This window comes from Poecile atricapillus, chromosome W (genome assembly GCF_030490865.1).
Source record: "Poecile atricapillus isolate bPoeAtr1 chromosome W, bPoeAtr1.hap1, whole genome shotgun sequence".
Taxonomy (NCBI): Eukaryota; Metazoa; Chordata; class Aves; order Passeriformes; family Paridae; genus Poecile; species Poecile atricapillus.
Window position 1 is genome coordinate 52,281,429 of NC_081288.1, and position 23,567 is coordinate 52,304,995.

The following is a 23,567-nucleotide window of genomic DNA, read 5'->3' on the forward strand; positions in this document are numbered from 1 at the left end:
TCTAAAATAGCTAAGTGGTTACAGTAAGGCAGATTTTCTGTTTGACCCTGTTTTATAACTAAAGATGCACTGATATGCCTACGGGTACACAGCACCAAGATCTTGCCATTCTCTTCCCAAGACGTTTGAAGACTCTGCCTTCCTCTTCTTAATTCACATTTCAATGCCACCTCTCTGTTGATACAAGTAGTAATGTGATCCAGAAGTATAAGTGGTAATTTCATTTTTTATAGCCCCCTATAGAAAATAAAAGTAACACCAATCAAGTATGTTATTCCAGAAAGTATGCAAAAAATACTTTGACTACAAGTTATCTTGACATCACTTGATGGTTAAGATTGGAAGGGTTCCTTGGGCATCATTTTGTAGAGTCATCTAGAGCAGGCTACTCAGTACCATGTGCAGATGGCTTTTGGAAATCTTCAGGGATGCAGATTCCACAGCCTCCTTGGACAACCCACAGCAGTACTTGGTCACCCTTGCAATGAAAAAATGTTTCCTTGTGCTCAGATGGCACTTCCTGTGTTTCATTTTGTGCCCATTGCTTCTTGTCCTGTCAAACAATAAAAGACAGAATGACAGTTTTATCTTGTATGATCTTGGAAGCGCTGCCTGTGCTTTTTTGGCTGATGGAGTTAAGTTCTGAACTTTGTTCCACTCACTAATTTAATTTTTTCTTTTCTGCAAAAATGGGTGCAGAGACTCATAGAGACTCTTCCTGCCTTAGTATAAGTGAATAGAATGAGCACTCATGTGTTGTAAATTTGAAGTGATTTCTCTGTCAATCCCATATAAAATTGACCATCCTGTATGAGTGGAATTTTCCAAGCCTGAGAGTATATTTTATTGGCTAAGAAACCAAAGATGAATAACACTCTAAACTAATGCAAAATATACATGTGGCAATATGCAGTGATACCTCAAGATTTTGTTTCTGATGCATGAAGTTGTGCCATTCTTGTACAATAAAAATGTTATTTCAAGTATTCAGTTTTACTGAGCTTAAAAAAGAATCAGCTGGACAGCATTTGACAAACACACCCTTCTCACTCATCCAGTTGGGACTATAAATAAATGCAGGAGTAGGTGCGAAGAGGCATTTCATGAGAAAGAAATCACATTGCTCCTTTATATACTTTCTTCCCATGATACAGAACTGATAGTATTGAAGGCTGATGCATATGATGGTGGTGATGTAGTTTTGTAGATAATTTCAATAGAGACATTACTAGAACCCTGAAAGTCCTAAAATTCAAGGAGGAAAGAAGGTGAACCAAATAACAGAACTTGTTGGTCTCAGACTTGTAATAATGATGTGTGAGCACAAATAAGTGGGAGATCGAGTGAAGTAATGATGGGACAAGTTCAGAAAGGTCTTTGATTCATACTTCATGTTTCATCAAAAGATTTAAGTGTTGCAAAGGCAGTAAGCAGATCCATGTACCTTACTATTGCTAGATTTAAGATGACTGTGTTTAGCTGTAGCATAATTCAGGTTTAAAACTCGCAGTGTCAGCATTACTGAGAATATAGAAAGGAGCATAATTGAAATAATGGAAAACAAGATTATTACAGTTCAGGTAAAGAATCTTTAAAACCAAGGAAGGACAAGAACCAGAAAGAGCATTTCAATATTCAAGACTGCATAAATGGTTTTGAACTCAATCTTGTCCCTTAGATTCACATTTTTGAAGATATTTTTAAAACCTTGTTTTTCTTTCAGTGATGCAGTGAGTGTGACAATAAATTTGAACAAGCATTAAAAAAAAAAAAAGACTATTTGTAACAAATAAGGTGTGTAAGATTTGTGTAGATCCAAAGATCTGAAGTTGGACCATTGCCAGTGAAAGTTACTGGTTTTAGCATCCAGGAGCAGTGATTTTTCAGTGCTAAAGACAGCTTTTGTGATCCACAGTGTTTTGTAGTTGAGTTATTCACATAGGTCACTGAAAGTTCAGAAGCTTTTAGGTGTGTTGAATAACGTAAGTTTGTTTATCGATTCAGTTTGTTTATTTAAAAATGGGGTGTGAGAGGTGGAAATCTTGAAGCCCTGAAATCTCAAGCAACAAAGTCATCACTTCTGCACTTTTCCTATCGATAATGCATCATCACTTAACAAGTTTTGAATGCAAAACCTATTTATGTACACGAGATATTTGATGTAGTTTTGTTAAAGTCTAGTAACCATTTTTTGCAGTTCCATTTCAGTCCAGTTTAGCTAGAAATTGTTTTCTTACTAGCTACAACAAACTAGGAAACACATACAAAATATTTCAATAGACATATTAGTGGGAATATTAAGGGTACATGAATATCTACATGAATATAGGCCATAATTGATGAATGGTTCATCAAACCATTGATGAAATTGATTATGATTACTGTAGAAGTTGCATTTGCTAATATAAATATTCACTTACAAACAATGGTGCAAATGAAAAACAGCACAAAAACTATTTAAATCATAAAACATAAGCAGTGTTCTCTAGTCAATTTTTGGTGACTTGAAGGGACATGTTTTCTGTAGGTTTGGTTGGGGTTTTTTGTTTTTAACATGAATCTGCAAAGCACAGGAGTTAAATAGATGTGTATGACTTGAGATAAATCCTCAGAAAATCAGCATGCCTTCAGGGAGGAAAGGATAACACATGGAGTTTTTAAATACTAAATTAGCTCTTACATTCCTTAAAATGCTGAACATCATAAATATGGGAATTCTCAAACATATTTTTTTTTTAAAAAGGAACTACACCTCTTTCAGTAAGCTTATATCTCAGTAGTTTCACTTTTTCAGAAAGATGGGGTTTGACAGTGTGATTCGAAGAAGACCTCTTGTAACGAGGTAGTCCCATTTGTGAAAGTGAGCCTGGATGGCTTCCAGGTATTTCCTGGTGCATTGGGTAACTTTGTAACTTAGATTTGTAGATTTTGACACCTAATTTACCTAATAAAGTTTAACTAAGCTCTGTATTATAGTTTTGTCAGATTAAGAAAAACACATCTCTTATGTCAGTGCTTTGGAATGAAAAATCTGTGCCAGTAAAATGAATCTCTCACCTGTAATGCTATCCTTAAAGCATAATACAGTGAAAGCAGATTGCACTTACATGTATGAGCCCACCAGTGTGGGAGGCTCAGGTGCTTTTCTCAATGCAAATATAAACTTTTTTCCTAAAACTACTTTGAAAGCATTAGCAGAATTTTTGACAGTAAAAATGTTACTTTTCTAATTTACATGTGTTAAAGAAATTCTAGTGCTCTACATCACTCATTTTGAAAGGATTGAGATTTGTGTCTTTCAGAATTGTGTCAAATGAGACTTGGAGACTGTAGGTGAGTAGGAGCTGCATTTGAATAACCTTTTCTGGGTATAATTGCACTGTAATCTATAAAGTAAACTTAAAGTCTTGCAAGTCTCTGATAACATTTTGATGGAATTCTTCAGTAAGAATGAGGAAGTTAGGAGGGCTTTTAAGACTGACATGTAATTTTGAATATTGGAGGCCTTCCAAGATCTAAGATCTTCATGTCCACCTCAGGATATATATGAAAGTGTCTGTGAAGATAATGTGTTGTCTTGAGTTAGACTTTTGGTTTGTTTGGTTTTTTTTAAACTAAAAATTAATCAATACCATTGAGATTGAATAGACAGAATAAATATTTGAATCACTTTCATGGGAAGATATTAAACACTGTCTGAAGAAGCGATCATATACTGTGTGTGTAACTGCAAATAATGACTCCAGTCATACTGGCTGGAGGAAATTTCTGAAGGTAACTCAAATACTGCTTAGTCAAAATGAGCCAGCCTAGATAAGGTTGCTTAGGGACTTGCCCTTTGAGTTTTGGGTATCTCCAGGGATAGAGACTGTACTGGCTCTGTGGGTGAGATGTTGCAATGTTTGTCTAAGCCCATGGTCAGAAACTTTTCCTAATTTTTAATTGTTGCAACTTGTGTACTGTGCTGCTTGTCTTTCACTGTGTACCTCCGCAGTAAGTTACTGTACAAAAGCAAAATTGTTTGTCTTTCTGACAAGTTAAAAGTACTTACTTGAAGCTTGAACATGAATACAAATGAAACCTGTTATTATAAATAAAATATCAGTGATTTCTAAAACTTCAGGTCACATATTCTTTCCTTAATACTAGTTCAAAGAAATCAGGTACCCTTTATGACTTCTACCATGTTAAGGAGTATTCATAATGCAGTGGCACCTCATGACCATCAAAAGCCCCCCTCTTGCTGTCTTTTTTCAAAATTTGTTGCAGAAGCTTGCTACCTAGGAAACCTAATAATTCAAGAAGAAAAACAAATTGAAGCAAAAATAGACTAATGGAACAAGTTATTGGCAAATACAGTGATGAAACTGGAGACATTAATTTGAGATGTAATAGATACAGTTCTATTGCCTACCAATACAGTCTTCAACATACTGTTCTGCTGAGAAATTCTGTTTTCTGTTGGTTTCAATTTTGGCAGTCAGAGAAGGGTTTTAGCTGCATTATTTAGCAAACCCTTGTATTTTTTACAGGCAGCCCTGTATACTGTTCACTTTCAGGTTCTGGAAGTGGAATGTAAAGGAGTTTAAAGTGCTCGTTGTGAAATGAAAGCAGGTTTTTGAACATGTGGCAATTACTTTTTTAATCCTTGAGTAAAAAAGCTTCTGAAGTGTAAAATACTTCAAATGCTTTCTTAACTTGACAGAAGGCATTAAAACCATTAATAGGTAACTTTGAGAGAGAATTGTAAGACACTGGAATTGGGAGGGGGAGACATAGCAGTTAAGATGATGCCTTATTCTGTCAGTTTTCATAGAGCAACTACTGTTATGTTCCTTTTGTCTCCCCGCTGCTGTTGAATCTGGGCTTAATGTCCTTGGGGTACCTCATTATAACAAATAATCTTGGGGTAGGAGAAAGAATCACTTTAAAAACTTGGGCTTTGTAGTAGAACACTTTGTGAATATTACCCAAGTGCTTTTTAGCTTAGTGGATACTGCTTTGTAAAGACTGCTGAGAAAGGGAGGCCTCCATGCTGCAACTGAGGATCATGTGTGTTGATGTCCTTGTAACAGGACATCTCAAGTTTTTGTGTGAGAGATGACACTGTTGGTTTCTTGCTTTGTGAAGTCTTAGTTAGTCATTTCTAATACCATTTACTTTTCAAATAAAAGTTAATGCTTTTGCTTTTCATTAAATGTAAAATTTTACTACTTTTTCAGTTTCCAGTGAATAACTTTTGCAAGGAAATAATTTTTTTTATGCTGCTGATATGTTGTCTATCTAATCCATAAGCTAAGTATACAGTTGCTCGGCTGCTATTGTGTATATATATAATTATAAATAGTTGTATATAATGTATACATTATACAGTATATACATAAATAGCTGTATATAAATATATATAATAAAATGTTTTGAATTTTATATACTCAGGATTAATAAAAGTAACTGCAGAATAACATGGGGGAGATTTATCTTTAATTTTTTTAATGGCTAGTCTTGTGTATTACCCAAGTAACATCCATTGCTTTCATATTCCTTTTTGCTAGCTGTGCATGATAGAATGACTCTTAGGAGTCCTGTTTTGAGTTTGGGTTTTTTAATCCTTCTTAATATGATCTGTAAAGTGATTTTAAGATGGAAATTTTTTATGATATTTAGATACTCTTCTGCTGAAAGGCCCTACAGTGAAGGATCCACCACCTTTCAAAGTGGTTATTTTTGTGAAATTAAATCTCATTATTCAAGTCAGGTTGTCAGGTAGAAAGAATGCAACTAAGTTACCCCACGTTGTGTAAGATTTACTTTTTGCACCACTGTTAATTGCTGGTCCTGTTACATATTCTTAAATACTTGTGTATTAAAAATAACTGAGGTGTTCTCCAGATGCAATGCAGCTTTAGGCATTACAATTAAGGAAATGTCTGTTCACTTGCAGCCATAGGTATGGAATGTGCCCCTCCTTTCCTGTGCCACAGAACCACATTTTTACAGTTTTTCCTTAGCTCTTCTAGAAGCAGAAGTGAATTGGATACTACAGTGAATTTTCAGTTGAGCTTGGTAGGAAGGTAGTTTCAACACTGCTTTTATATTCATTCCCTCTCTACCAGAGTCGCTGTCTTTGTTCCATGTTTGTGTGAGATGATGCATGTTTTGGGATGCTCCTTCTGAAGTTATATCCATGGGTATGGTGAGGTTTCATAAGATGCTTTGAAGGCAGTTTCCTGCTGACATGGGGTAATTCCTTTCTCACATTCTTATTCTCAGAGCTTGTCCAGCTGTTTGAAGGCTTTTTTTGTCTCACTAAACAGTCAGCAGCAGGAAGCAATAATTATTTAAAGCTCTTTTTTAACTAAATTGGTTGCTATCTTCTTGCCACCTTCTTAAGCTATTCTTTATCTAGATCAATTTGCTTGTCTGAATACTCACAGAAATAAATGAGCACTGATGATATGTAGGAGTTTGTAAAAATACTGGTGTAACATCCTGGGAAGTACCTAACCTGAAGACTTAATGAGCAACTGGAGCCAGTACTACTAAATATCTAGGTGTCCAAAGGATAAGCCAGTTACATTTTCTTTAAACACTGGAGGGTTTACAAAGTTAAAAACTATGTTGATATTTGGATAGAGCATCAAGCATTGTATCTTGCAAGTATTTGAAACGTAGACTGTGCTCCTTGATGTGTTATATATGTCAATGCAAAATTCATTTTGAGTGGTAGATGGCAGAGCAGTTTTGCTTTATAAGGAACAACAAAGCTGTATATTGAAAAATGATACAGCTTAAGCTGAACTCAAATCACAAGTTTGAATCAAACTCAGAACTAAATAAAGCTAGATAAGTGTTATGTCCAGTATCACTCCAGCGAGTACAAGCATTAATCCCTTATTTTGAGTGTGACTGACTAACAGGTCTTGAGAGAATTCAAACTTGCCTTATTTAAATCAGTCAGTGTTAATATTTATGTGACTATGAGCTAAATGTGAGAAAACCCTGTAGCTACCTGTAAATAGACTTAAGTGGGTCAAGACAAACCCATTTGTTTAGTTGCCTGCAGACAGGTTTTCAACAATAACTACACAGAAGGCATGACTGAGAACAGACCTCTCTAGACTCTACTGTTCCTGGAGCTCCCTTCTGGATGTGTTTGTTTGTTTGTTTGTTTGTTTTTGGGTTTTTTTGGGGTTTTTTTTCTGCCAAACACAGGTTTCTGCAAGTGGGAAATTTACTGTGTAAGATAGCAAGGGTACCCTCAGGAATCCAGAACATAAATGCATGATGTACAATGCTTTGAGCCTGCTCTAACAGAGCTAAAAGTAACTTGGGGAAGCTCTTTTTATTCCCCTGTGACTAGCAACAAAGTTGTCTTTGAGTGGAAATTATTGTGCGAATCTTTTGCACGCCCTCCCTCTTCCTCCTTTCCCCCCCACCTTCCCAAATTTCATGCAATTTCGTAGGTAAAAAGGACTTTTAGTATCTATTTCTCTATTTAATTTTTATTGCTGTGGAGCAATGAACTTTAACCTGTTATGAGTGTAGAGGAAGAGGTGGGTCTCGCTGCTGCAAAGAGTGCACAGCTGAATTTCTGAATTTGAAATAAGGGATGTGTAGGAAAGAGAGTAAGGGTGAGTTTCCCGGGTTTCACAGCATCTTGCTTATCAGCCTGTTTTTTCTGTGCAGCATGGATGTTGATTGAAAGAGTGAGCTGTCAGGGTGCCTAGCAAATACGGCTGTGAAATAACTGTGTTTCAGTCGAGTTAGAAGCGGGGCGGGGGGGGGAAGAAGAACGGAAGAGGGAGAGTTTTAATGTCTGTGTTACTGTCAGATGCACCTTAGCGGAGTGCGAGGCGGAGCTGGCAGTGGCCCTGCAGTGGCAGCAGTGACCATATATAGGCACAGAGAGCGCGCAAGGTCGAGCACTGTCGGCTCCTCCGACCAGTGGCGCTTCTCGTGCCAGGAACAGGAAGAGAGATCTCGGGGCGTTTGAAGCTGCTATGTATAACTTCTTCAAAATGAAGCAAACTTCAGAATGTCATAGGCTGGAAAAGATAGAGAAGTAGGATTTCTCTGTGTATTTGATGGGTATCGTGCATTGAGAAAAATTAAATTGTGAAATAAAGGCAGAATACATTGCTCTTTGCTTGTGTAGTCTGAAAACTGCATGTATTGTAACTGAGTGTAGGCATTTGTTGAGAGACCAACTGTTTTAATCTCTAGGAGAATAAAGAATTGGGCATAATGCCTAATAATTATGTTCATCGTATACAACAATCCTGTCATTTTCTCTTTTGCTGGGCTCCTCTCTATGAATTTTTACCTTAATTGAAATAATTTACTTTATAAACTCAATAAGGTTGTAGGTTTGATAAACTTTTAGCTGATGTGATGGGTAGCATTTGACTTCACTTGAATTGTGAAAGTAAATCTTGCAAGCTCTTACCTACTGAGAGCAGACTTCAATTTAAGCAAGACTGGGAGTGGTGTAAATGTGAAAACTGGATAGAGAGTGGCTGCAGTGGGGAATGCTTCCCTTCTCAGTGTTTTAGAAATCATTTTTATACATTTTTTTTAAACCTGCTCTCAGCTTCTGTATGATTTGTCCAAATTAATGCTCAAACCTGCACAAAGACACGTTTCATAAAAACATGTATAGATCAGGGGTTTTTACATTCAAGAAATTTAATATAGAAAATAGGTGGTTCCTTACATAGGTCTGTGATAAAAGCTGGTTTTTTTGTAAACCACTGGTGATCAGATGTTCTGGATTAGTGATGTCTGAAGTTTCTTGCCACTCTGAAGACTTGAAGCTGTAACTGTCTGTAAATCAAATCTACATCAATAAAATACTGTCTTAAACTTTAGGTATTGTTTTGGCAGTAACTACAGCTATAAGTGGAGAAACTTCAGGTATTTTATGTCTGAATTTTCTAAAGGAAGACTCAGCTGTAACAATTTTTAATTACTTGCTGATACATGTATAAGTTTCTTGTACTGTGTAAGGGTGCAGTTCTTTTGAAAGGAAAAAGGTTTTGTCATTTGGATTCTTAAGATATTATGATGTTTCTGTTTTGGCTTGCTCAAATCAATTTTTAGGAGTCTCAATGCATTGAATAATCAGCATTAGTTGCAACTGTAATGTGCCTGATTGGTTTTCTTAAAACAGTTTTCAGCAGATACGACTTCCTATCTCAGTTTGACTAAAGAACAGTTTAGCTTTTTGCCTGTCAAACAGTTTTGCTTTTTGTATTACAAGTTATGTGCAATTTTAATTTATCTTTTTTTAGTTGCCATGGACATCCTATTTTATATGGACTATCTCTTTGTTTTAATTGTGCTTCCCCAAGTGATAGCTCAGCCAGAGGCTTTTTGCTGCCAAAAGGGGGAGATAGTCATCTCATAGAGGCTTGTGGAAGTGTATTCATTTATCCTTCAGTATCAGTCTGGGTTTGAAAAACAGAAGCATCCTTTACAGCATTTATTTCTGGAAAAATTCAGTGACCATAAATCTTTAAGTGCTTTTCAGTTCTAATGTGTTAAGTGAGACTACTGGATTTAATTCTTTTATATGGGCTCCCTGTATATATGAATTGGGGAAATAATGGCTTTATCAGATACTCATCACAGAGAAGTTAATTCAGTTTAACTGCTGAAGGAAAGTGGATTACTTTTAAATTGGCTTCACAAAGGCAGATTTGTAAAATATGGAGAGTGTCTTAGCTGACACACTCAACTTCTGAAAACACGTTAGATTTTTTGCTTTTGTAAACATGAATATACTTTAGACTTGATGAGGTATTCATTGCAAATTTGCATGATTGTGTTTGTCTTTTCTACAAAAAGTGTCATCTATGATGAATTTTCACACTGAAAAAGCTATTAGTGAGAAATTGAATTTACCTGTAAAATGTTTGTAAAAAGTAATGTCTAGGTTGTTCTGTCCTGAGGACATCTGTTACTACTGAATGCTTTTGAATGAATGTTGTTTATAGTATAGCTAATCCGACTGATCAGACTGATAAGAATAGTTTTTACTGATAATGAAAAACATAAGCAAAACTAGATTTATATTACCAAAACACATGAAAATGAGGTAGTGGTCCAGTTTTAATATAGACCTAATGTCTCACCTTACAGATATTACTAGTTTAAAGCATGTGGTCGTTCAGGGTACAGTTTGGGCACCCATGTTTTGTTTAATTTTGCTTCTATAGCTGCTGCCTGCCCAAAACTGTTATTTCACAACTCCAGATGTCTCTAAGTCTTGTTCCTCTGCTTGCCCAGAGCTAACCTGGCCTTGGCCGGGGTATACACTCCTGTTCACCCGAAGTCAAGGAATCGAGAAATTTGTTGCTTTATCTTGAGCTGGGAGTCAGCCAGGTGATAGTCATGCTGAAATCTTTCTTTTCAGGGCTGATCCCTGACCCTGTTAATTGGTGTCATGGTTTAACCCCAGGCAGCCACCAAACCCCACACAGCCACTGTCCCACCAGTAGGATCAGGGAGAGAATCAGAAGGGTAAAAGTGGGAAAACTTACAGGCTGAGATAAAGACAGTTTAATAAGGAAAGCAAAAGGTGTGCATGCAAGCAAAACTGAACAGGGAATTAAGTCACTGCTTCCCAGGGGCAGGCAGCTGTTCCGCCGTGTCCAAGAGAGCAGAGCCCCATCACATGTAAAGGTGACTTGGAAAGTCAAATGCCATCACTCCAAGTGTCCCCTCTTCCTCCTTCTTCCCTCCACTTTATATATTGAGCATGATTTGATGTGGTGTGGAATATCCCTTGGTCAGTTTGGGATACCTGTTCTGGCTGTGTCTCCTCCCAACCTCCCATGCTCCACTGCCAGTGTGCCAGTATGAATGCAGAAAAGGCCTTGGCTCTGTGAAAGCCCAGATCAGCAACAACAAAAACAGCTATTATCAACACTGTGTTCAGCACAAATCCAAAACACAGTCTCCTACTAGCAACTGTCAAGAAAATTAGTTCTGCCCCAGCCAAAACCAGCACAATTGATCATTTGCTAAAATGTGCTGGGTGATAGAAACTTGGAGCCTGTCTTGCCCTTCTCCTTCATAAGCACTTTAATGATACCATAGATTAGCATTATTTCACATTCTTTATAATACTTTGGCTTGAGCATTGAGCTGAGTACAGTGCCTTGACTTCAGCAGGAGGTAGAGGAGTGTGCAGATTGGTGATTCAGATAATGTTGGTAACACAGATAAGTTTACATTCTTTTAATTCAAAGGAGACAATCCAAGTTGCATTCTTAAGCAGCCATAGAAGGTGCTCTGCCCTCTCTGTGTCTCTTTTGAGAAGAGTGAACTCTGTGGCATTTATCTCAGTATAATGCAAATTCATGTTTACTTGAAAAGAGGGGTTCTGATGTAGGTATTTGAGGTAGTAGACAAGGCTATCTGCAATCCAGAATGGAGCATTTAGGTTAGAAAGTTGGGAACTGACAACTTTTCCATTTTCATTATCCAGCTCTGAATGGTGGTGTGCTCTTAGTGATCTGAAAGCTGCCTGGGCTGGTCACATTCCCATGATCTCATCATGGTTGGGATCTCATCATGGTTGAACACTGCTAATGAGGCAGCTAAGTGCTCTCCCAGGACATTAACTTGAACCACCTCTCCTGGAGAGACTTTTCTGAAATTTGGGCCCTGTCAAGAAGCAGGAGCCCAAACACTGGTTGTATTGCTACCCTTAGTTGTAAAGGCAGTTTTCTTGTCAGTTCAAGAGCTCTAGCATGCTCACACAGTTCTTTTGTAGTTTCAAATACAAAGGAATGTGTAAATGTGGTTCTTCATTCTTTGGTTATTTTTGAATATTTGTTAATGAAATGCGTGTTTCTCAAACACCTTAATTTCAAACAGTGCTCCCAGACACTGAATCTTCCAGCTCTTCATTCCATGGATGCATGATAGAAGGTGTTGGAAAGGGAAACTCTGGTTCAGGTAGTATCCTGTATTTGAATAGCAACACCATATCAAGGATGCAAGAGAGCTTTAAGTGTCTGGGAACTTTGATAACTGCAAAGGATATGAACTTCTGCCAGGTTAAGTTAGGGAACCAATGTTTAGTTAGTTAGTTTTTATAATGGGTGCCTCTAGCAGTGCAAGGGGGAAAAAGAATTAATGAAAGTGTATCTGCTAAGTGACATTCTGCAAGTAAGGTAATAGTTGAGAAGTTTAAATGTTGTTTCACATTTAGAAAGTATTTTTGTGGGGATTTTGCAAACACGTGTCTGTAGCTGTGTAGTTAACCAGCTCGGGGACTTGGTCTGAAAAAAGCAAGAGCAATAACTTTCTGATTTTGCGCTCTGTGCTGTTGTACAAGGGCTTGTGCAAGCAGAAGAGTGAAAGCCAGGGCAGGTGTGCATACTTTTGGTGGAAATACTGGCTTATGCTGTGTTTTCTCTGCTAGAAGTTGTGGCTGAAAGCCATTAATGACTAATTCAGATCTCAAGGGTTTTCTAAGCTTTGTCTACTGGTACTGTGGTACTAAGAGGTCTTAGGTAGATGCAGGTGAAGTTACAAGCTTTAGTGTTTTTAAGCTTAATCTGTCAGTGTGGACCTTTTGGAAAGTACAGAACCATATGATATGTAGTACAGTTGGGAGAGGCTTTGAAAATCAAATGGTTTTTGGCTCCCTTGGATTGTGTATTGATTCCCAGGCATCCATGGACTAAAAGTTGACATAGATTTTGAATATATTATTGATGTTATATTCATCTTTTCCTGTTTTCCCATAATAGAAAACATGAATGACTCAATTTCACCATCTGCTTCCATCACATATAATCTCTAATCTGTTTGAAGAGATGGAATTTTATAGTCTGTGTTTTTAATAAAGACCAAGTAGATGAAATAATGGGAACAAATATGTTGGAGTTGTACAATTTCATGTCTGGCTGTTAAAACTACATAATACATAACTGCTTTGAATAGGAATGAATGCAAGTATATGCAACCACATGATTGTTTTTGTATTTAAGGTGCGTATAGCAGCAAAATTCATAATACATGCTCCTCCTGGAGAATTCAATGAGGTGTTCAATGGTGAGTATCTGTCTACTCTGTCCTTTCATTTAAGGCATCTATATCCAAAATTGCATTGCTGATTACTCTCCTGAATTTCATGTGGCTCATATTGTAGCAGCTCCCTCGCTGTAAGGGCTAGTTTTGTAGCTGGGCATGATAAGCTTTGCAGTCACAAGACAGCTTGAAGTTTAAATGCAAAACAAGGGAAGCACTACTTTTTTTTGTGATGTGAGAACAAGCTTTGTCTCTGTTTTCAATGAGTCATGAATTAACAATTAAAAGGGTTTCTGTTTAGAGCACACATACTCTTATTTTTTATCTTTGATAGACAATAATATTTTTCAACAAAAATTAAACTAGCTGACATTAAAATTGTCCCTTTTTTTAAGAAGGAATATCATTACAAATACTTAACCGTGAATACACAGAAGACTACTGCCTAATGCCAGTTGTGGAAAGAATATTAATCTTCTCCAAACATTTCTAACCTTTAACTTCTGGGCACACTCTATTTTACTGAGTGTATTGGTAAACTGAAAGGAAACTTAAAATAAGCTTCTTTCAACTATTGTTGTCTGAACTTTATTTAAGATGTTATTTTTTTAAAAAAAATGTTGTTTGTCTGACATCAAGATATTTGGGCATACATACAGTACAAAAAGGCAGGCTTTATAATTGTGGCTAACAAATGTTCCTGAAGCTATTTAAGTAAAAAAGTAAATTTGGTATACTAATCCTGTAGTCAGTGTCAGACTGGAGAGGGCTTAAGTGTATTAAAGAATGCAATGCTTTCAAATACAAGTACCTTGTATTTTGTTAAGCTGTGGCCAGCTGATTATTATTTAAAATTAATTACTACTTCGTTTTTGAAGTGAATATCTTACTAACTCAGCTTCCTGAAGATTGTTACAATTTCTTAGAATAGTACTGCTTATAAACTTTATTGTTAAGCTAAGTCATAGTTGCGACTATCTGCTCAATACTAGAGTACAATGTGTTTGAACACACATGACAAACATATGATCACAAATGCCTGACCAGTATTCAGTGAGATTCAGGCTGCTGTCTTAAAAAGAGAGAGAAAGTTTTTCATTCCAATTTTGTAAATTGTGGGTTTGATTGGTTGGTTTTATGTGGGGTTTTTTGAGTACATGAGGTGGTTTTTTCCTTTGGGGTATTTTGTGTTTGGTTTGGGTGGGCAAATTTGGTTTATTTCAGGAGGGTTTGCTTGTTTGTTTTTTAACAATATAAAATATATTAAAAATATTCCATGTTTTTTTTCTTTTCACTTGAATGATATCTTGGAAATACTTAGAAGAGGTTTAATATGTTCTGGCGAGACTAATGATTGATTAATTAATGAGCAGTGAATTAAATTGTTATTAAAACAGTGCCTAGTAAAGTCAAGTGCATAAATAAGAAATTTGTTGCACAATAAACATTAAGTAATTTTGAGGAGAGTGTTGACTTTATTCTATATTCATGTTTCTTGAATCATGGTAGAAAAAATGGTATTGTGCTGTATAATCCTTTGCCTAGGAAGTGAGACTAAAAATGGTAAGGCTTAAAAACCAGTAAGTTCAATGCATACCATATCAGTGTCATCAGAATACAGTAACAATAATATAGTGTGAGAGAGTTGGTAATATACATTTTAACGGGAACTTGGTAGAATTCTGTGCTGTTCCCATTCAGAGCTTCTCTAAAAACTCAAAAGATTGACAGATTCCTAGAGCCTGTAGAATACAGCTTATATCTACTTGCCAGATTGTCTTGGAAGAAATCCATTTCTATACTATTATTTTTATTTGATTCAGTCAAAATTATAAAATATAAAGCAATAAATTTCCTACCTAGTAATCTCTGTGGGTAAGGAGTAGTTTGGTTTTTTTCTTTTGTACAGTCTGTTGACATTAGTTATGTGACTGAAACAAGTTTCTGAGTTACCTGTACTTATATGTTGTAAATACCTCCTTTCAGATGTTCGGTTGCTGCTTAATAACGACAATCTTCTCAGGGAAGGAGCAGCCCAGTAAGTACCACGTGTCACATACTCAGATGCATAAAAGTAAGATGTTTTTTCGGTAGGACTTGCATAATCAGTAAGCGGTTCGATTCAAGATGTGTGCTTGGCAAGTAAAACCCTATCGTGTGTGTTGGGCATCTTAGATCAAGATTAAACTCTCGGCAGAGGAGAGATCTGTATTGTATCTAATGGTTAGAGCAACTTTATTTTCTGTTTCATGGCAGATGTTACTTGAACATCTGTAAGATATTGCATCCTTAGACCCTACTTCTGTATCAGAACATCCTACTGTACTTCCATTACAAAATTAGTTTCATCTGTGAGAGTGAAGATATGTTGCTTAGTAAGTTGGATCCCTGTGGAACTCAAATTTTATCTGTTCCTCCAGTTTCTATGGGTTACTGTGAAGCTTAGATGTTTGTCTATATCAGGTTACTTCTGAATATAAATTTTTGCGTAGTGGTGGTTGGAATCTGTAATACAAGCACTGAACCAAAGTGATTCCAAGAATTTTGGCCTGCTAGGTAAAGTATTGATAGAATTTTTTAATGCATCATTGCCCAGATAATTAGCTGTTATTTAGATTTCCTTAACTGCTACTAAGGAAAAAATTGTGCTTGATGCAAGCTTTTGTTGGTTTTTTTTCTCTTGTAGTGCATTTGCACAGTACAACTTGGACCAGTTTACTCCTGTAAAAATTGACGGTTATGATGAACAGGTATGAATAAAATTAAATACTTGCAATGTTCCTTAAACTGTTAGAGATGTTCTGGTATCAGAACAGTTCTTGGCAAGAAAATTGGAAGAAATTCATCTTCCCTACCAAAATGTAGAGATTGTTCCCCTTCAATAGTACCAATACCAGTCCCATAAGTTAATCACTCAGGTATCTAAAGAGCTTGAAATTTCAGTCTGCAGTGTGGCTGAATTAATTGTTTTGTAGCTGTAAAAACAATTTGCTCCATCTTTAGTAGAAGACATGAATTCCTGTCTTGCACTGCTTGTTGCAGTAAGAGGGTAAGATTAAAGATTTGTTTTTCTGAGGCAGTGTACCATATTTGTCTTCTCCTCTCTTGCTGTATGACTGTTTTGTTTAAAATGCAAGTCTTTGAGTATGATTAAGCTCCCATTGAATGGAGGATATAATTAAATTTGACATGGCTTTTTATTTTTTACTGAATAGCAAATGTTATTAACTAATTTTATGATTTAATAGGTTATATATATATATAAATGAAATAAATTTTAACTTAAATTTTATAATACAGGTTTTGATAACAGAACATGGTGATTTGGGAAATGGAAAATTTCTGGATCCCAAGAACAAGATTTCTTTTAAATTTGATCACTTAAGAAAGGAGGCTACTGATCCTAGACCCCATGAAGTTGAAAATGCGATAGAGTCCTGGAGAAATTCAGTTGAAACAGCGATGAAAGCATATGTGAAGGAACACTATCCAAATGGTGTCTGCACAGTAAGTGCTCAATTACATAACCACTGTACTACATAGATAGATAGAAATTTTAAAAGGGAGCTATTTGTAAACCAGAAAGGCAGTTTTGACTTTTGGGGCTTCATGAGAAATGCAGGAAAGCTTCAGAAATTTAATGTTTTAGATATTGGGTTATTAGTGGGTGGTTACTGCAGGTCATAGTGAAGATTTACCTCTGTATTTAAGCATTTTGATTTAAATTTCTTAATTCATTTTGACATTTTGTGGACTGCTGCAGGTTGATCCTGCTGATCCTGGCTGACTGGTTGCTTAGAAGGGGAGAAGAATTCCATAAGATAAAAACATCTGCCTTGGCTTGGTTTACTGACAAAACTGTCTTAGTAAAGCAAACTGGTGTTGCTCTGTCATATCTCCTGTATATCCAAGTGCTTCATTCTTACCACCAGAGTTGGTGGTTCTGATAGCTTCTTAAAATAAAACTTCTTAGTCTGGACTAAAATAGTATTTGCTTGCTGTTATAAGCCCTATGACTATTTAAATCTCAGCAAACTGATCTATTGATGGCTGTTCTGTGCTTTATATTGATGTGACAGAAAAATTAACTAGGAGGGAAAAAAGTAAATCAGCTGCTGAGTTAAGAAGTTGAATTGGATTCCCAAGCAGTAAGATGAGTTCCAGTTCCTGTAAAGGAAACCAGATTGGATGTTTGCTGAGATAATTTTTAATACTATTTGATTTGGGGGGATAAAGCAGAACAGAGGACCAGAGCCACCCTTTTTGCTATTCTATAGGTGTTTCAATTGTCATATAGTTGGTAGAATAACTGGTGTTTGAAACCCAGCTGGTAATAAGTATATATTGTCTCAGTAGTCACTGTTATAGGCTTAGAATTCCTGTAGTGGTAGAAAAAGGAGTTTTCAATATATAAAATTTAGTTAAGATGACTGACCTTCAGGTTTTTTAATCTTTGATTTTCTCTGCATTGTAATAAATACTTTATTGTTTCATGTACAGAATATTATGTATAACCATAATGGTTATAAAATAAAATTTTACAGTTTATGTAACAATAGTAGAACCAGATGTATAAGCAGTTCGAGCAAGGTCTACTCAAACTTTCACGCTGTTCTTTTTTTTTCTTCTTTTTTTTTTTCATTATTAAGGTGTATGGTAAAACAATTGATGGACAGCAAACCATTATTGCATGCATAGAGAGCCATCAGTTTCAAGCAAAAAATTTTTGGTAAGTTTCTGTATGGATCCACAGACAGTAAAATACAGCAAACTGAGCAAGTGCCATTACACTGATAATCCTTCGTTCAGAGAGAGTGGATGCATATCTTGTATAGAATCCTTCTTCTACCTCCACCCCGCTCCCATGTTTTTCTGCCAAAACTGTAGAAATCTCTTTCTTTGTGATAAGTAAAATGGCAGACTGTGTACCTGCATCTCTGTTGCAGAACTTTACAAAATTCCATGTCACACATAGGACATGCGTGATTAATTTTCCTGTTTATCACAGTGACACCAATACTCATGGCTGCCTTCCTTCATACAGTTTCTTTGGCTTGTTTTCATTCCTTTGTGACCGACAGAATAAAAACAGCTTCTTCTAGTTTGAATTTCTCAGAGAAAGAAGGTGACCAAAAATCACAGTATGGTGGGACTTGAGTTTAGGGTTAAGACAGATAAAGGTGATTTTGGATGAAATAAACTCTTACAAACTGCAGCTTTTTTTTTGTTTGTTTTTTTCTGGACTTGGTTGAAGGATGTTTTCCACAGTCTGGAGTGAACTTTGGATTGCTCCATACAGGAAGCTGGCCAGAGTTGACATAAAATATCACAGTATCAGTAATGGTTTTAAGAGGTTATATCCTAGAGATAGTTTACATATGCAGTTGTCAGTAGAAAGGTATTTCATTATTTGGTTTGCTGTTTTGCATCTGCTTGCAGTTCATATTAGTAATCCCACAAGTAATGAATGGAAGTTCAGAAATCTTTGGGTTTTGGTTTTGAAGGTGGCTATTACATATCCACAGTAATTTCAGCATGTGTATGTATCAGTTAAATTATTTTCCCAGTACACTGATTTTTATTGAATTTGCATAGCTAATATTTTTTCTTGTTGACTTAAACTTGACTAGTGAAGTCTGCATGTTTTACATCAATATTAGAAGTAACTTGAACTAATACTGGTTTTCTTTTTAGTTTGGAAGTGTGAATGAATTTTGATATTCCAAACAATGAATTTTGTAGTCTTTAAAGAAGAGGAATAGATATGCAACAACCTTTTAGAGATGGAGAAAACCTTTCTTGAAAGTTTTCTTCATTAAAGTTATGGTTGGTCTTCTATGGGTAAATATTGACCATATTTTTAAGAGTTTTTCAGGGGCAGTTAGGCTCTAATTCTTGTTCTTAGCAAGTTGTAATAAGTGCATATTGGTTTGGGAGATTTAGGGATGGAGGAATGGATTCCAAGTTAACCAGATTCCTCTTATCCAGCTGTATGGCTGAATACTCAGCCCAAGCCATAGCCACTACTTATTCTCAAGGTCTTCCAGCTTTGTAGGCATTTGGAAGTCCGTCGGCTTACTATGAGAGTAAGTCTGTTGGGTGATGGAAAACCAATATATACCAAAGAAAAATACTTTGTGATTATTTGAAATACTATCAATGTAGTAGGATAGATGGCTTCTTAAAGAAAGAAGAAGAAAGTTAACCTCTTACAAAACATTCTAAGTCAGCTGAGTTAAATAAAGAAATGGTGTTGTTTTTACCTTAGAGCATTTCCTATAAAAAAATTCTTCTGAACTTGAATTTATTTTTTTTTTAATAGCAACTTAAGGATAAAAAGGATATCCTAGAGGGGAAGCACTGTGGTGATCTTAACATCAAGGGACCACAGAGTGGCTGAGAAGCAAACAAATCTGTTAGCTAGCCATTGAATCCCTGACATTAAAAAACTAGAGTTGTAGCTAAGGTATAATCCAGCACGTAAGCTTGCTCATAATTAGTGGGTCAGTCTATGAGGCTACTAGTAGTATTAGTGTAACTAAGTTGGGCAAGCCTTTCAGTTTTCTTAGCAATGCCAACAAGCTTCTGAATTATCTTAGTCTATATTTTCAGTGATAATTTGGATATAGTCTGAAATAATAACCAATGGCTTTAGAGTTGAGTTACCATTGTTACTATCTAAGATGTGTCATTATACAGATTCATTAGTAGCTCTTAATATATTATATCTTTCTCTGCCTTTGTTGAATGCACTGGAATCTACACCTCATATTAACAGGATTGGAACACTTTCCTTCTTTAAGTGTGAACAAAAGACAAATCATGGACTGCTGCAGTGTTATTCTTATTTCAGCTCTATAATATTAACCTTCTAGTCTAATACTAACCTGATAGCTAAATAAGAAAATATCTAGTTTAGAGGAAAGAAATCAGGTGAAACTACACCATGCTCTCCCCATACTGTTTTCCAGGTGTTTGAAACACCCTTTAAGCATTTTGGCAAGGATTCTGAATTTGTAGAAGGAAACTGGGAGGAGATAGTTGTCCTGGAGGGGAAATGCTAGAAGAGCTGAAAGGCTTAGTTACAATTCAACACTGCAGAAAGTTTTGCTACTTTATTATTCTTTCCGCTCAGGTTTTTGATAGCGTGAGGTGAAGTGTGACTTTAGCTGATCTAGTAAGTCATCCAGGTCCTAGAAACAAAATATGGACTGTGTGTTTAACTAATACTACAAGAGAGAAAGAACATTGGAGGCTTTAGGTATTTTCAGAAGTAAAGTCCTGTTAAAAGGTCCTTAATAACAAATCTCCTTGGTCCACTTCAGAAACTGAGGTTAAATATTTTGGGAAGCTGTTCTGTTGTTGACTGAGTATGAGGCTGAATCTTTAGGGGAAGATTTTCTGCATGTGTAGTTGCACTGCAAATTTCATTCTCTGGTTTTCTTTGACTATCAGTTATATGTTGGGATGTTTTTCATGAGCAGTGGGGTGACATCCAGTTTCTGTTTTACTGTTTTTTTTAAGGAATGGCCGTTGGAGGTCAGAATGGAAGTTTACAATCACCCCTTCAACCACTCAAGTGGCTGGCATCTTGAAAATTCAGGTATGCTTATCTCAAACTGTGTCCTGAGCCATAAAGTCTCCAGTCATTATTGAGGGAGACTCAAGCCAGTGTATCAAATATGTCAAGGGAAAATGGGCACCCAATAAGCAAGGCAGCAATGCTCATTCAGTTAAGTGTTAGTGACATAATTTGCATATTTGTCTAATCCTTAAAAATATAAAATATGTGTTTCATGTAGTGATTCAGAGGACTTGAGGAGGTGTATTCACCTCAGCTAGGCATGTACCTCTTTGGTTTCCTGTTGAATTCACAGTGAGAGAAGCTTTTCCTGAGGATAGGTCTGTTCTGAAGTAGAAGTTTTCTTTTTTTTCACTTTAACTGATAATGGGATTTTTTTTTAATGTTATCATATTGTTCAGAAAGCTGGAAACCTTTGGTTTTACCAATTACACCATCAGAAATTTTTGAATCTGTGTCTTCTTCATTCAGAATTTGGCTTTCTTGTTGGCTTTAGGGCATTCAGAAGGGAGGAATTCCAAGCAGGCAGAAGTCTTGAGACGAAGGGAAATCTGACTGTCATGTGGCAGGCAGGGAGACTCAACTTCCTGGATCAGTTCCATGTACACATGTACACATACATTTTAGCAGTTTATTGAAACAATTCTGGGATCAGGAACTAGAAACTTAGTGCAGTCTGACTTTCTGTGTACCTTTTTTGCTGTTTTTTTTTACAAGGCGGAGTCAGGTTTCTTGATGTTTCTGTGCACCCATGAGTTTTGCTTGACCTTTCTGCTCAGTGATGACTGCAGAAGGAAGATGCAAAGGAATGTTTTTCTAGCCTGAGGCTAGGATGTTATTTTAGGATGTGGTAGCTGTGCTCAGATTCACCCAAGCAGCGGGACCCTGAATCTGCTTTCCCATGCTGGTGCTAACATTTGGAAAGATAGTCAAAATGTGAACAGCCATTATTATGTTGTCAGATCACAGCAGTCATGGTGAGCAGGAGCTTAAGTAACTTCAAGGCTTCTCAAGACTTTGTCACTTAAATCCAACTTACAGCAAAGCAGGTGTTTTCTCCGCAGCATGCGCTTTTCGTTAAATGTCTTAAGAGGTTTTCCAGAACAAGGAAGCTGGTGTCCACCTAATTCTTGTAAAGGTTAGGCCAGCAGCCATAAAAAATAGTCTGAACGAGGAATTCATTCGGGTTCTAATCAGCTTTTCCATTTGGGCACCAGATGATTTTGTCTTTTAGTACTATTTCACATAATTAATCAAGTCATTATTTATGTTCATTATAATGTGTGTGCTGGAGAGTGATGAAAAATTCTACTTTTTGGCTAGTGTAGAAGCTATTTCACCAAGGACTTTTGAAATCAGTTTTAAATTTTTAGTAATTGTATACAATTTCTCCAATGTGGGAGTGCTCCCTCTTCACCTCACAAAACAAACAAAAAAGAGCTTTAATTTTTTTTCAAGGAGCAAAATATTCTAGAAAATGAAGTCTCTAGAGCATTAGTGTAATTTTAGAGTACTGAAATTTCAGTGTTATTTGCAAAATCTTTGACAGCAATACACTATTGCTCTGTTTCTGATAAGACCTTTTATTAATAAGTTGGGGGAAACTGCAGCATCACCTGCTATGTTCAGGTGTCTCCAGTATTTTTAAGATCATTTGCGCAGTTTCTTCCTTTTTTCTTAAATTCTGTTAACTCTGATGTTGGAGATTTTCAGTTGTCACAATCTCTTCTCTATAGTTTTCTTTAATTCTATGTAAGAGGAAAAGCAACAGCAGAGCCTTTTACTAAAACTAAGTCCCTGTGGCATTTAACATGCTCCAACTGTGCATGGAAAACAGTGATAAGTGTACTGGTTACTAATTTAATCTCTTAGATAATTTGTTATTCTCATCCCTCCTTAGTTAACCTTTCCAAGAGGTTCTGTTCATAAACATCCTCCTTCTTGTAGTCTTCTGAACCCAGACCTAGCATTCTAGAAGGATGCCAGCAGTGAGGTATAGTATAGAACTCCTATTTCGTTCAAGATATAACACATCCCAGAATTAGATTTGACTTGCTCTGTTAAGCTTTTAGGTCTGAGTGTTTGCCAAGAATGTGACTCAGTTACACAGATGTTTGTGCTGTGTTGGACTCGGAGCACAGGGGAGGTTTGGACTCTGCAGTGAACTGTGATGGACAAGGGGGAGCACTTACATTTCTTTGGGTTCTGCTGCTTCACTGGGAGTTCTCAGAATTGTGCACTGAGTAAGCACTTCTCATCTTTTAGGAAAAGAATCCCAAAACAAGTATTTGACAAGAAGCAAAATAATAATTTAAGATGAATCATAGGAAATAATGTTTTACTCATATAGGAAACCTTTCTGTGGTATTACAGCTGTCCTACTGTGTGTCATGTTTTTTCTGTTATTTATAAAGTTGAGGGTCTTTTGCGCATATGATAATAATGCATAGGAAATTATACTATTTTGCATAAATCTCAAAATTATTTTATGTTGTCTAATAGGGTGAGACACAAATGTTTAATTTTCTCATAGCATCAGCTGTGTTAACTATCTTGACTTTGATAAACTTGTGAAAAATCTTCAGAGATGCTTATTTAAATTTCACTGACCTGCATAGCTTCTATATCAATTTTTGGTAATGCTCACATGTAGTTTTATATATGCTTCCCGATTTTTAAGTTTTTCAGAAGTTTTATTAGGAACTAAAGGTTTTCATATCTGTCCCAACTGTATTTAAAAGTAATAAAGTTAGCTTGGGTGGAGTTTTAGTGTTCTCCTGCAAAATAATTAAGGAAGCTGTTCTGTAGATACCGCATTTCAAGAATAAATAATTTCATTCTGCTTTGCTATCTAACCTTGGGAACTGCTTTGTCTAGAGAAATACCAGCTTTTGTTATGGGAAATACCAAGCCCAGACAGAGCTAGAAAGGGAATCTTAAC

General features: G+C 36.2%; 1 protein-coding gene across 2 annotated transcripts in view; it reads left to right on the top strand.

Moving 5' to 3' along the window:
- Window positions 1-23,567, top strand: part of LOC131591868 (F-actin-capping protein subunit alpha-2) — a 29,590-nt gene that overhangs the window by 1,013 nt on the left and 5,010 nt on the right. The window contains exons 2-7 of one of the 2 annotated variants that reach the window (XM_058862974.1): window positions 13,005-13,068; window positions 15,031-15,082; window positions 15,731-15,794; window positions 16,345-16,551; window positions 17,694-17,773; window positions 20,569-20,647. In XM_058862974.1, the coding sequence (XP_058718957.1) occupies window positions 13,005-13,068; window positions 15,031-15,082; window positions 15,731-15,794; window positions 16,345-16,551; window positions 17,694-17,773; window positions 20,569-20,647 (546 nt within the window). Of the gene's footprint in view, window positions 1-12,959; window positions 13,069-15,030; window positions 15,083-15,730; window positions 15,795-16,344; window positions 16,552-17,693; window positions 17,774-20,568; window positions 20,648-23,567 lie in introns of those variants that run through there. The other variant, XM_058862972.1, reaches the window with a different exon arrangement.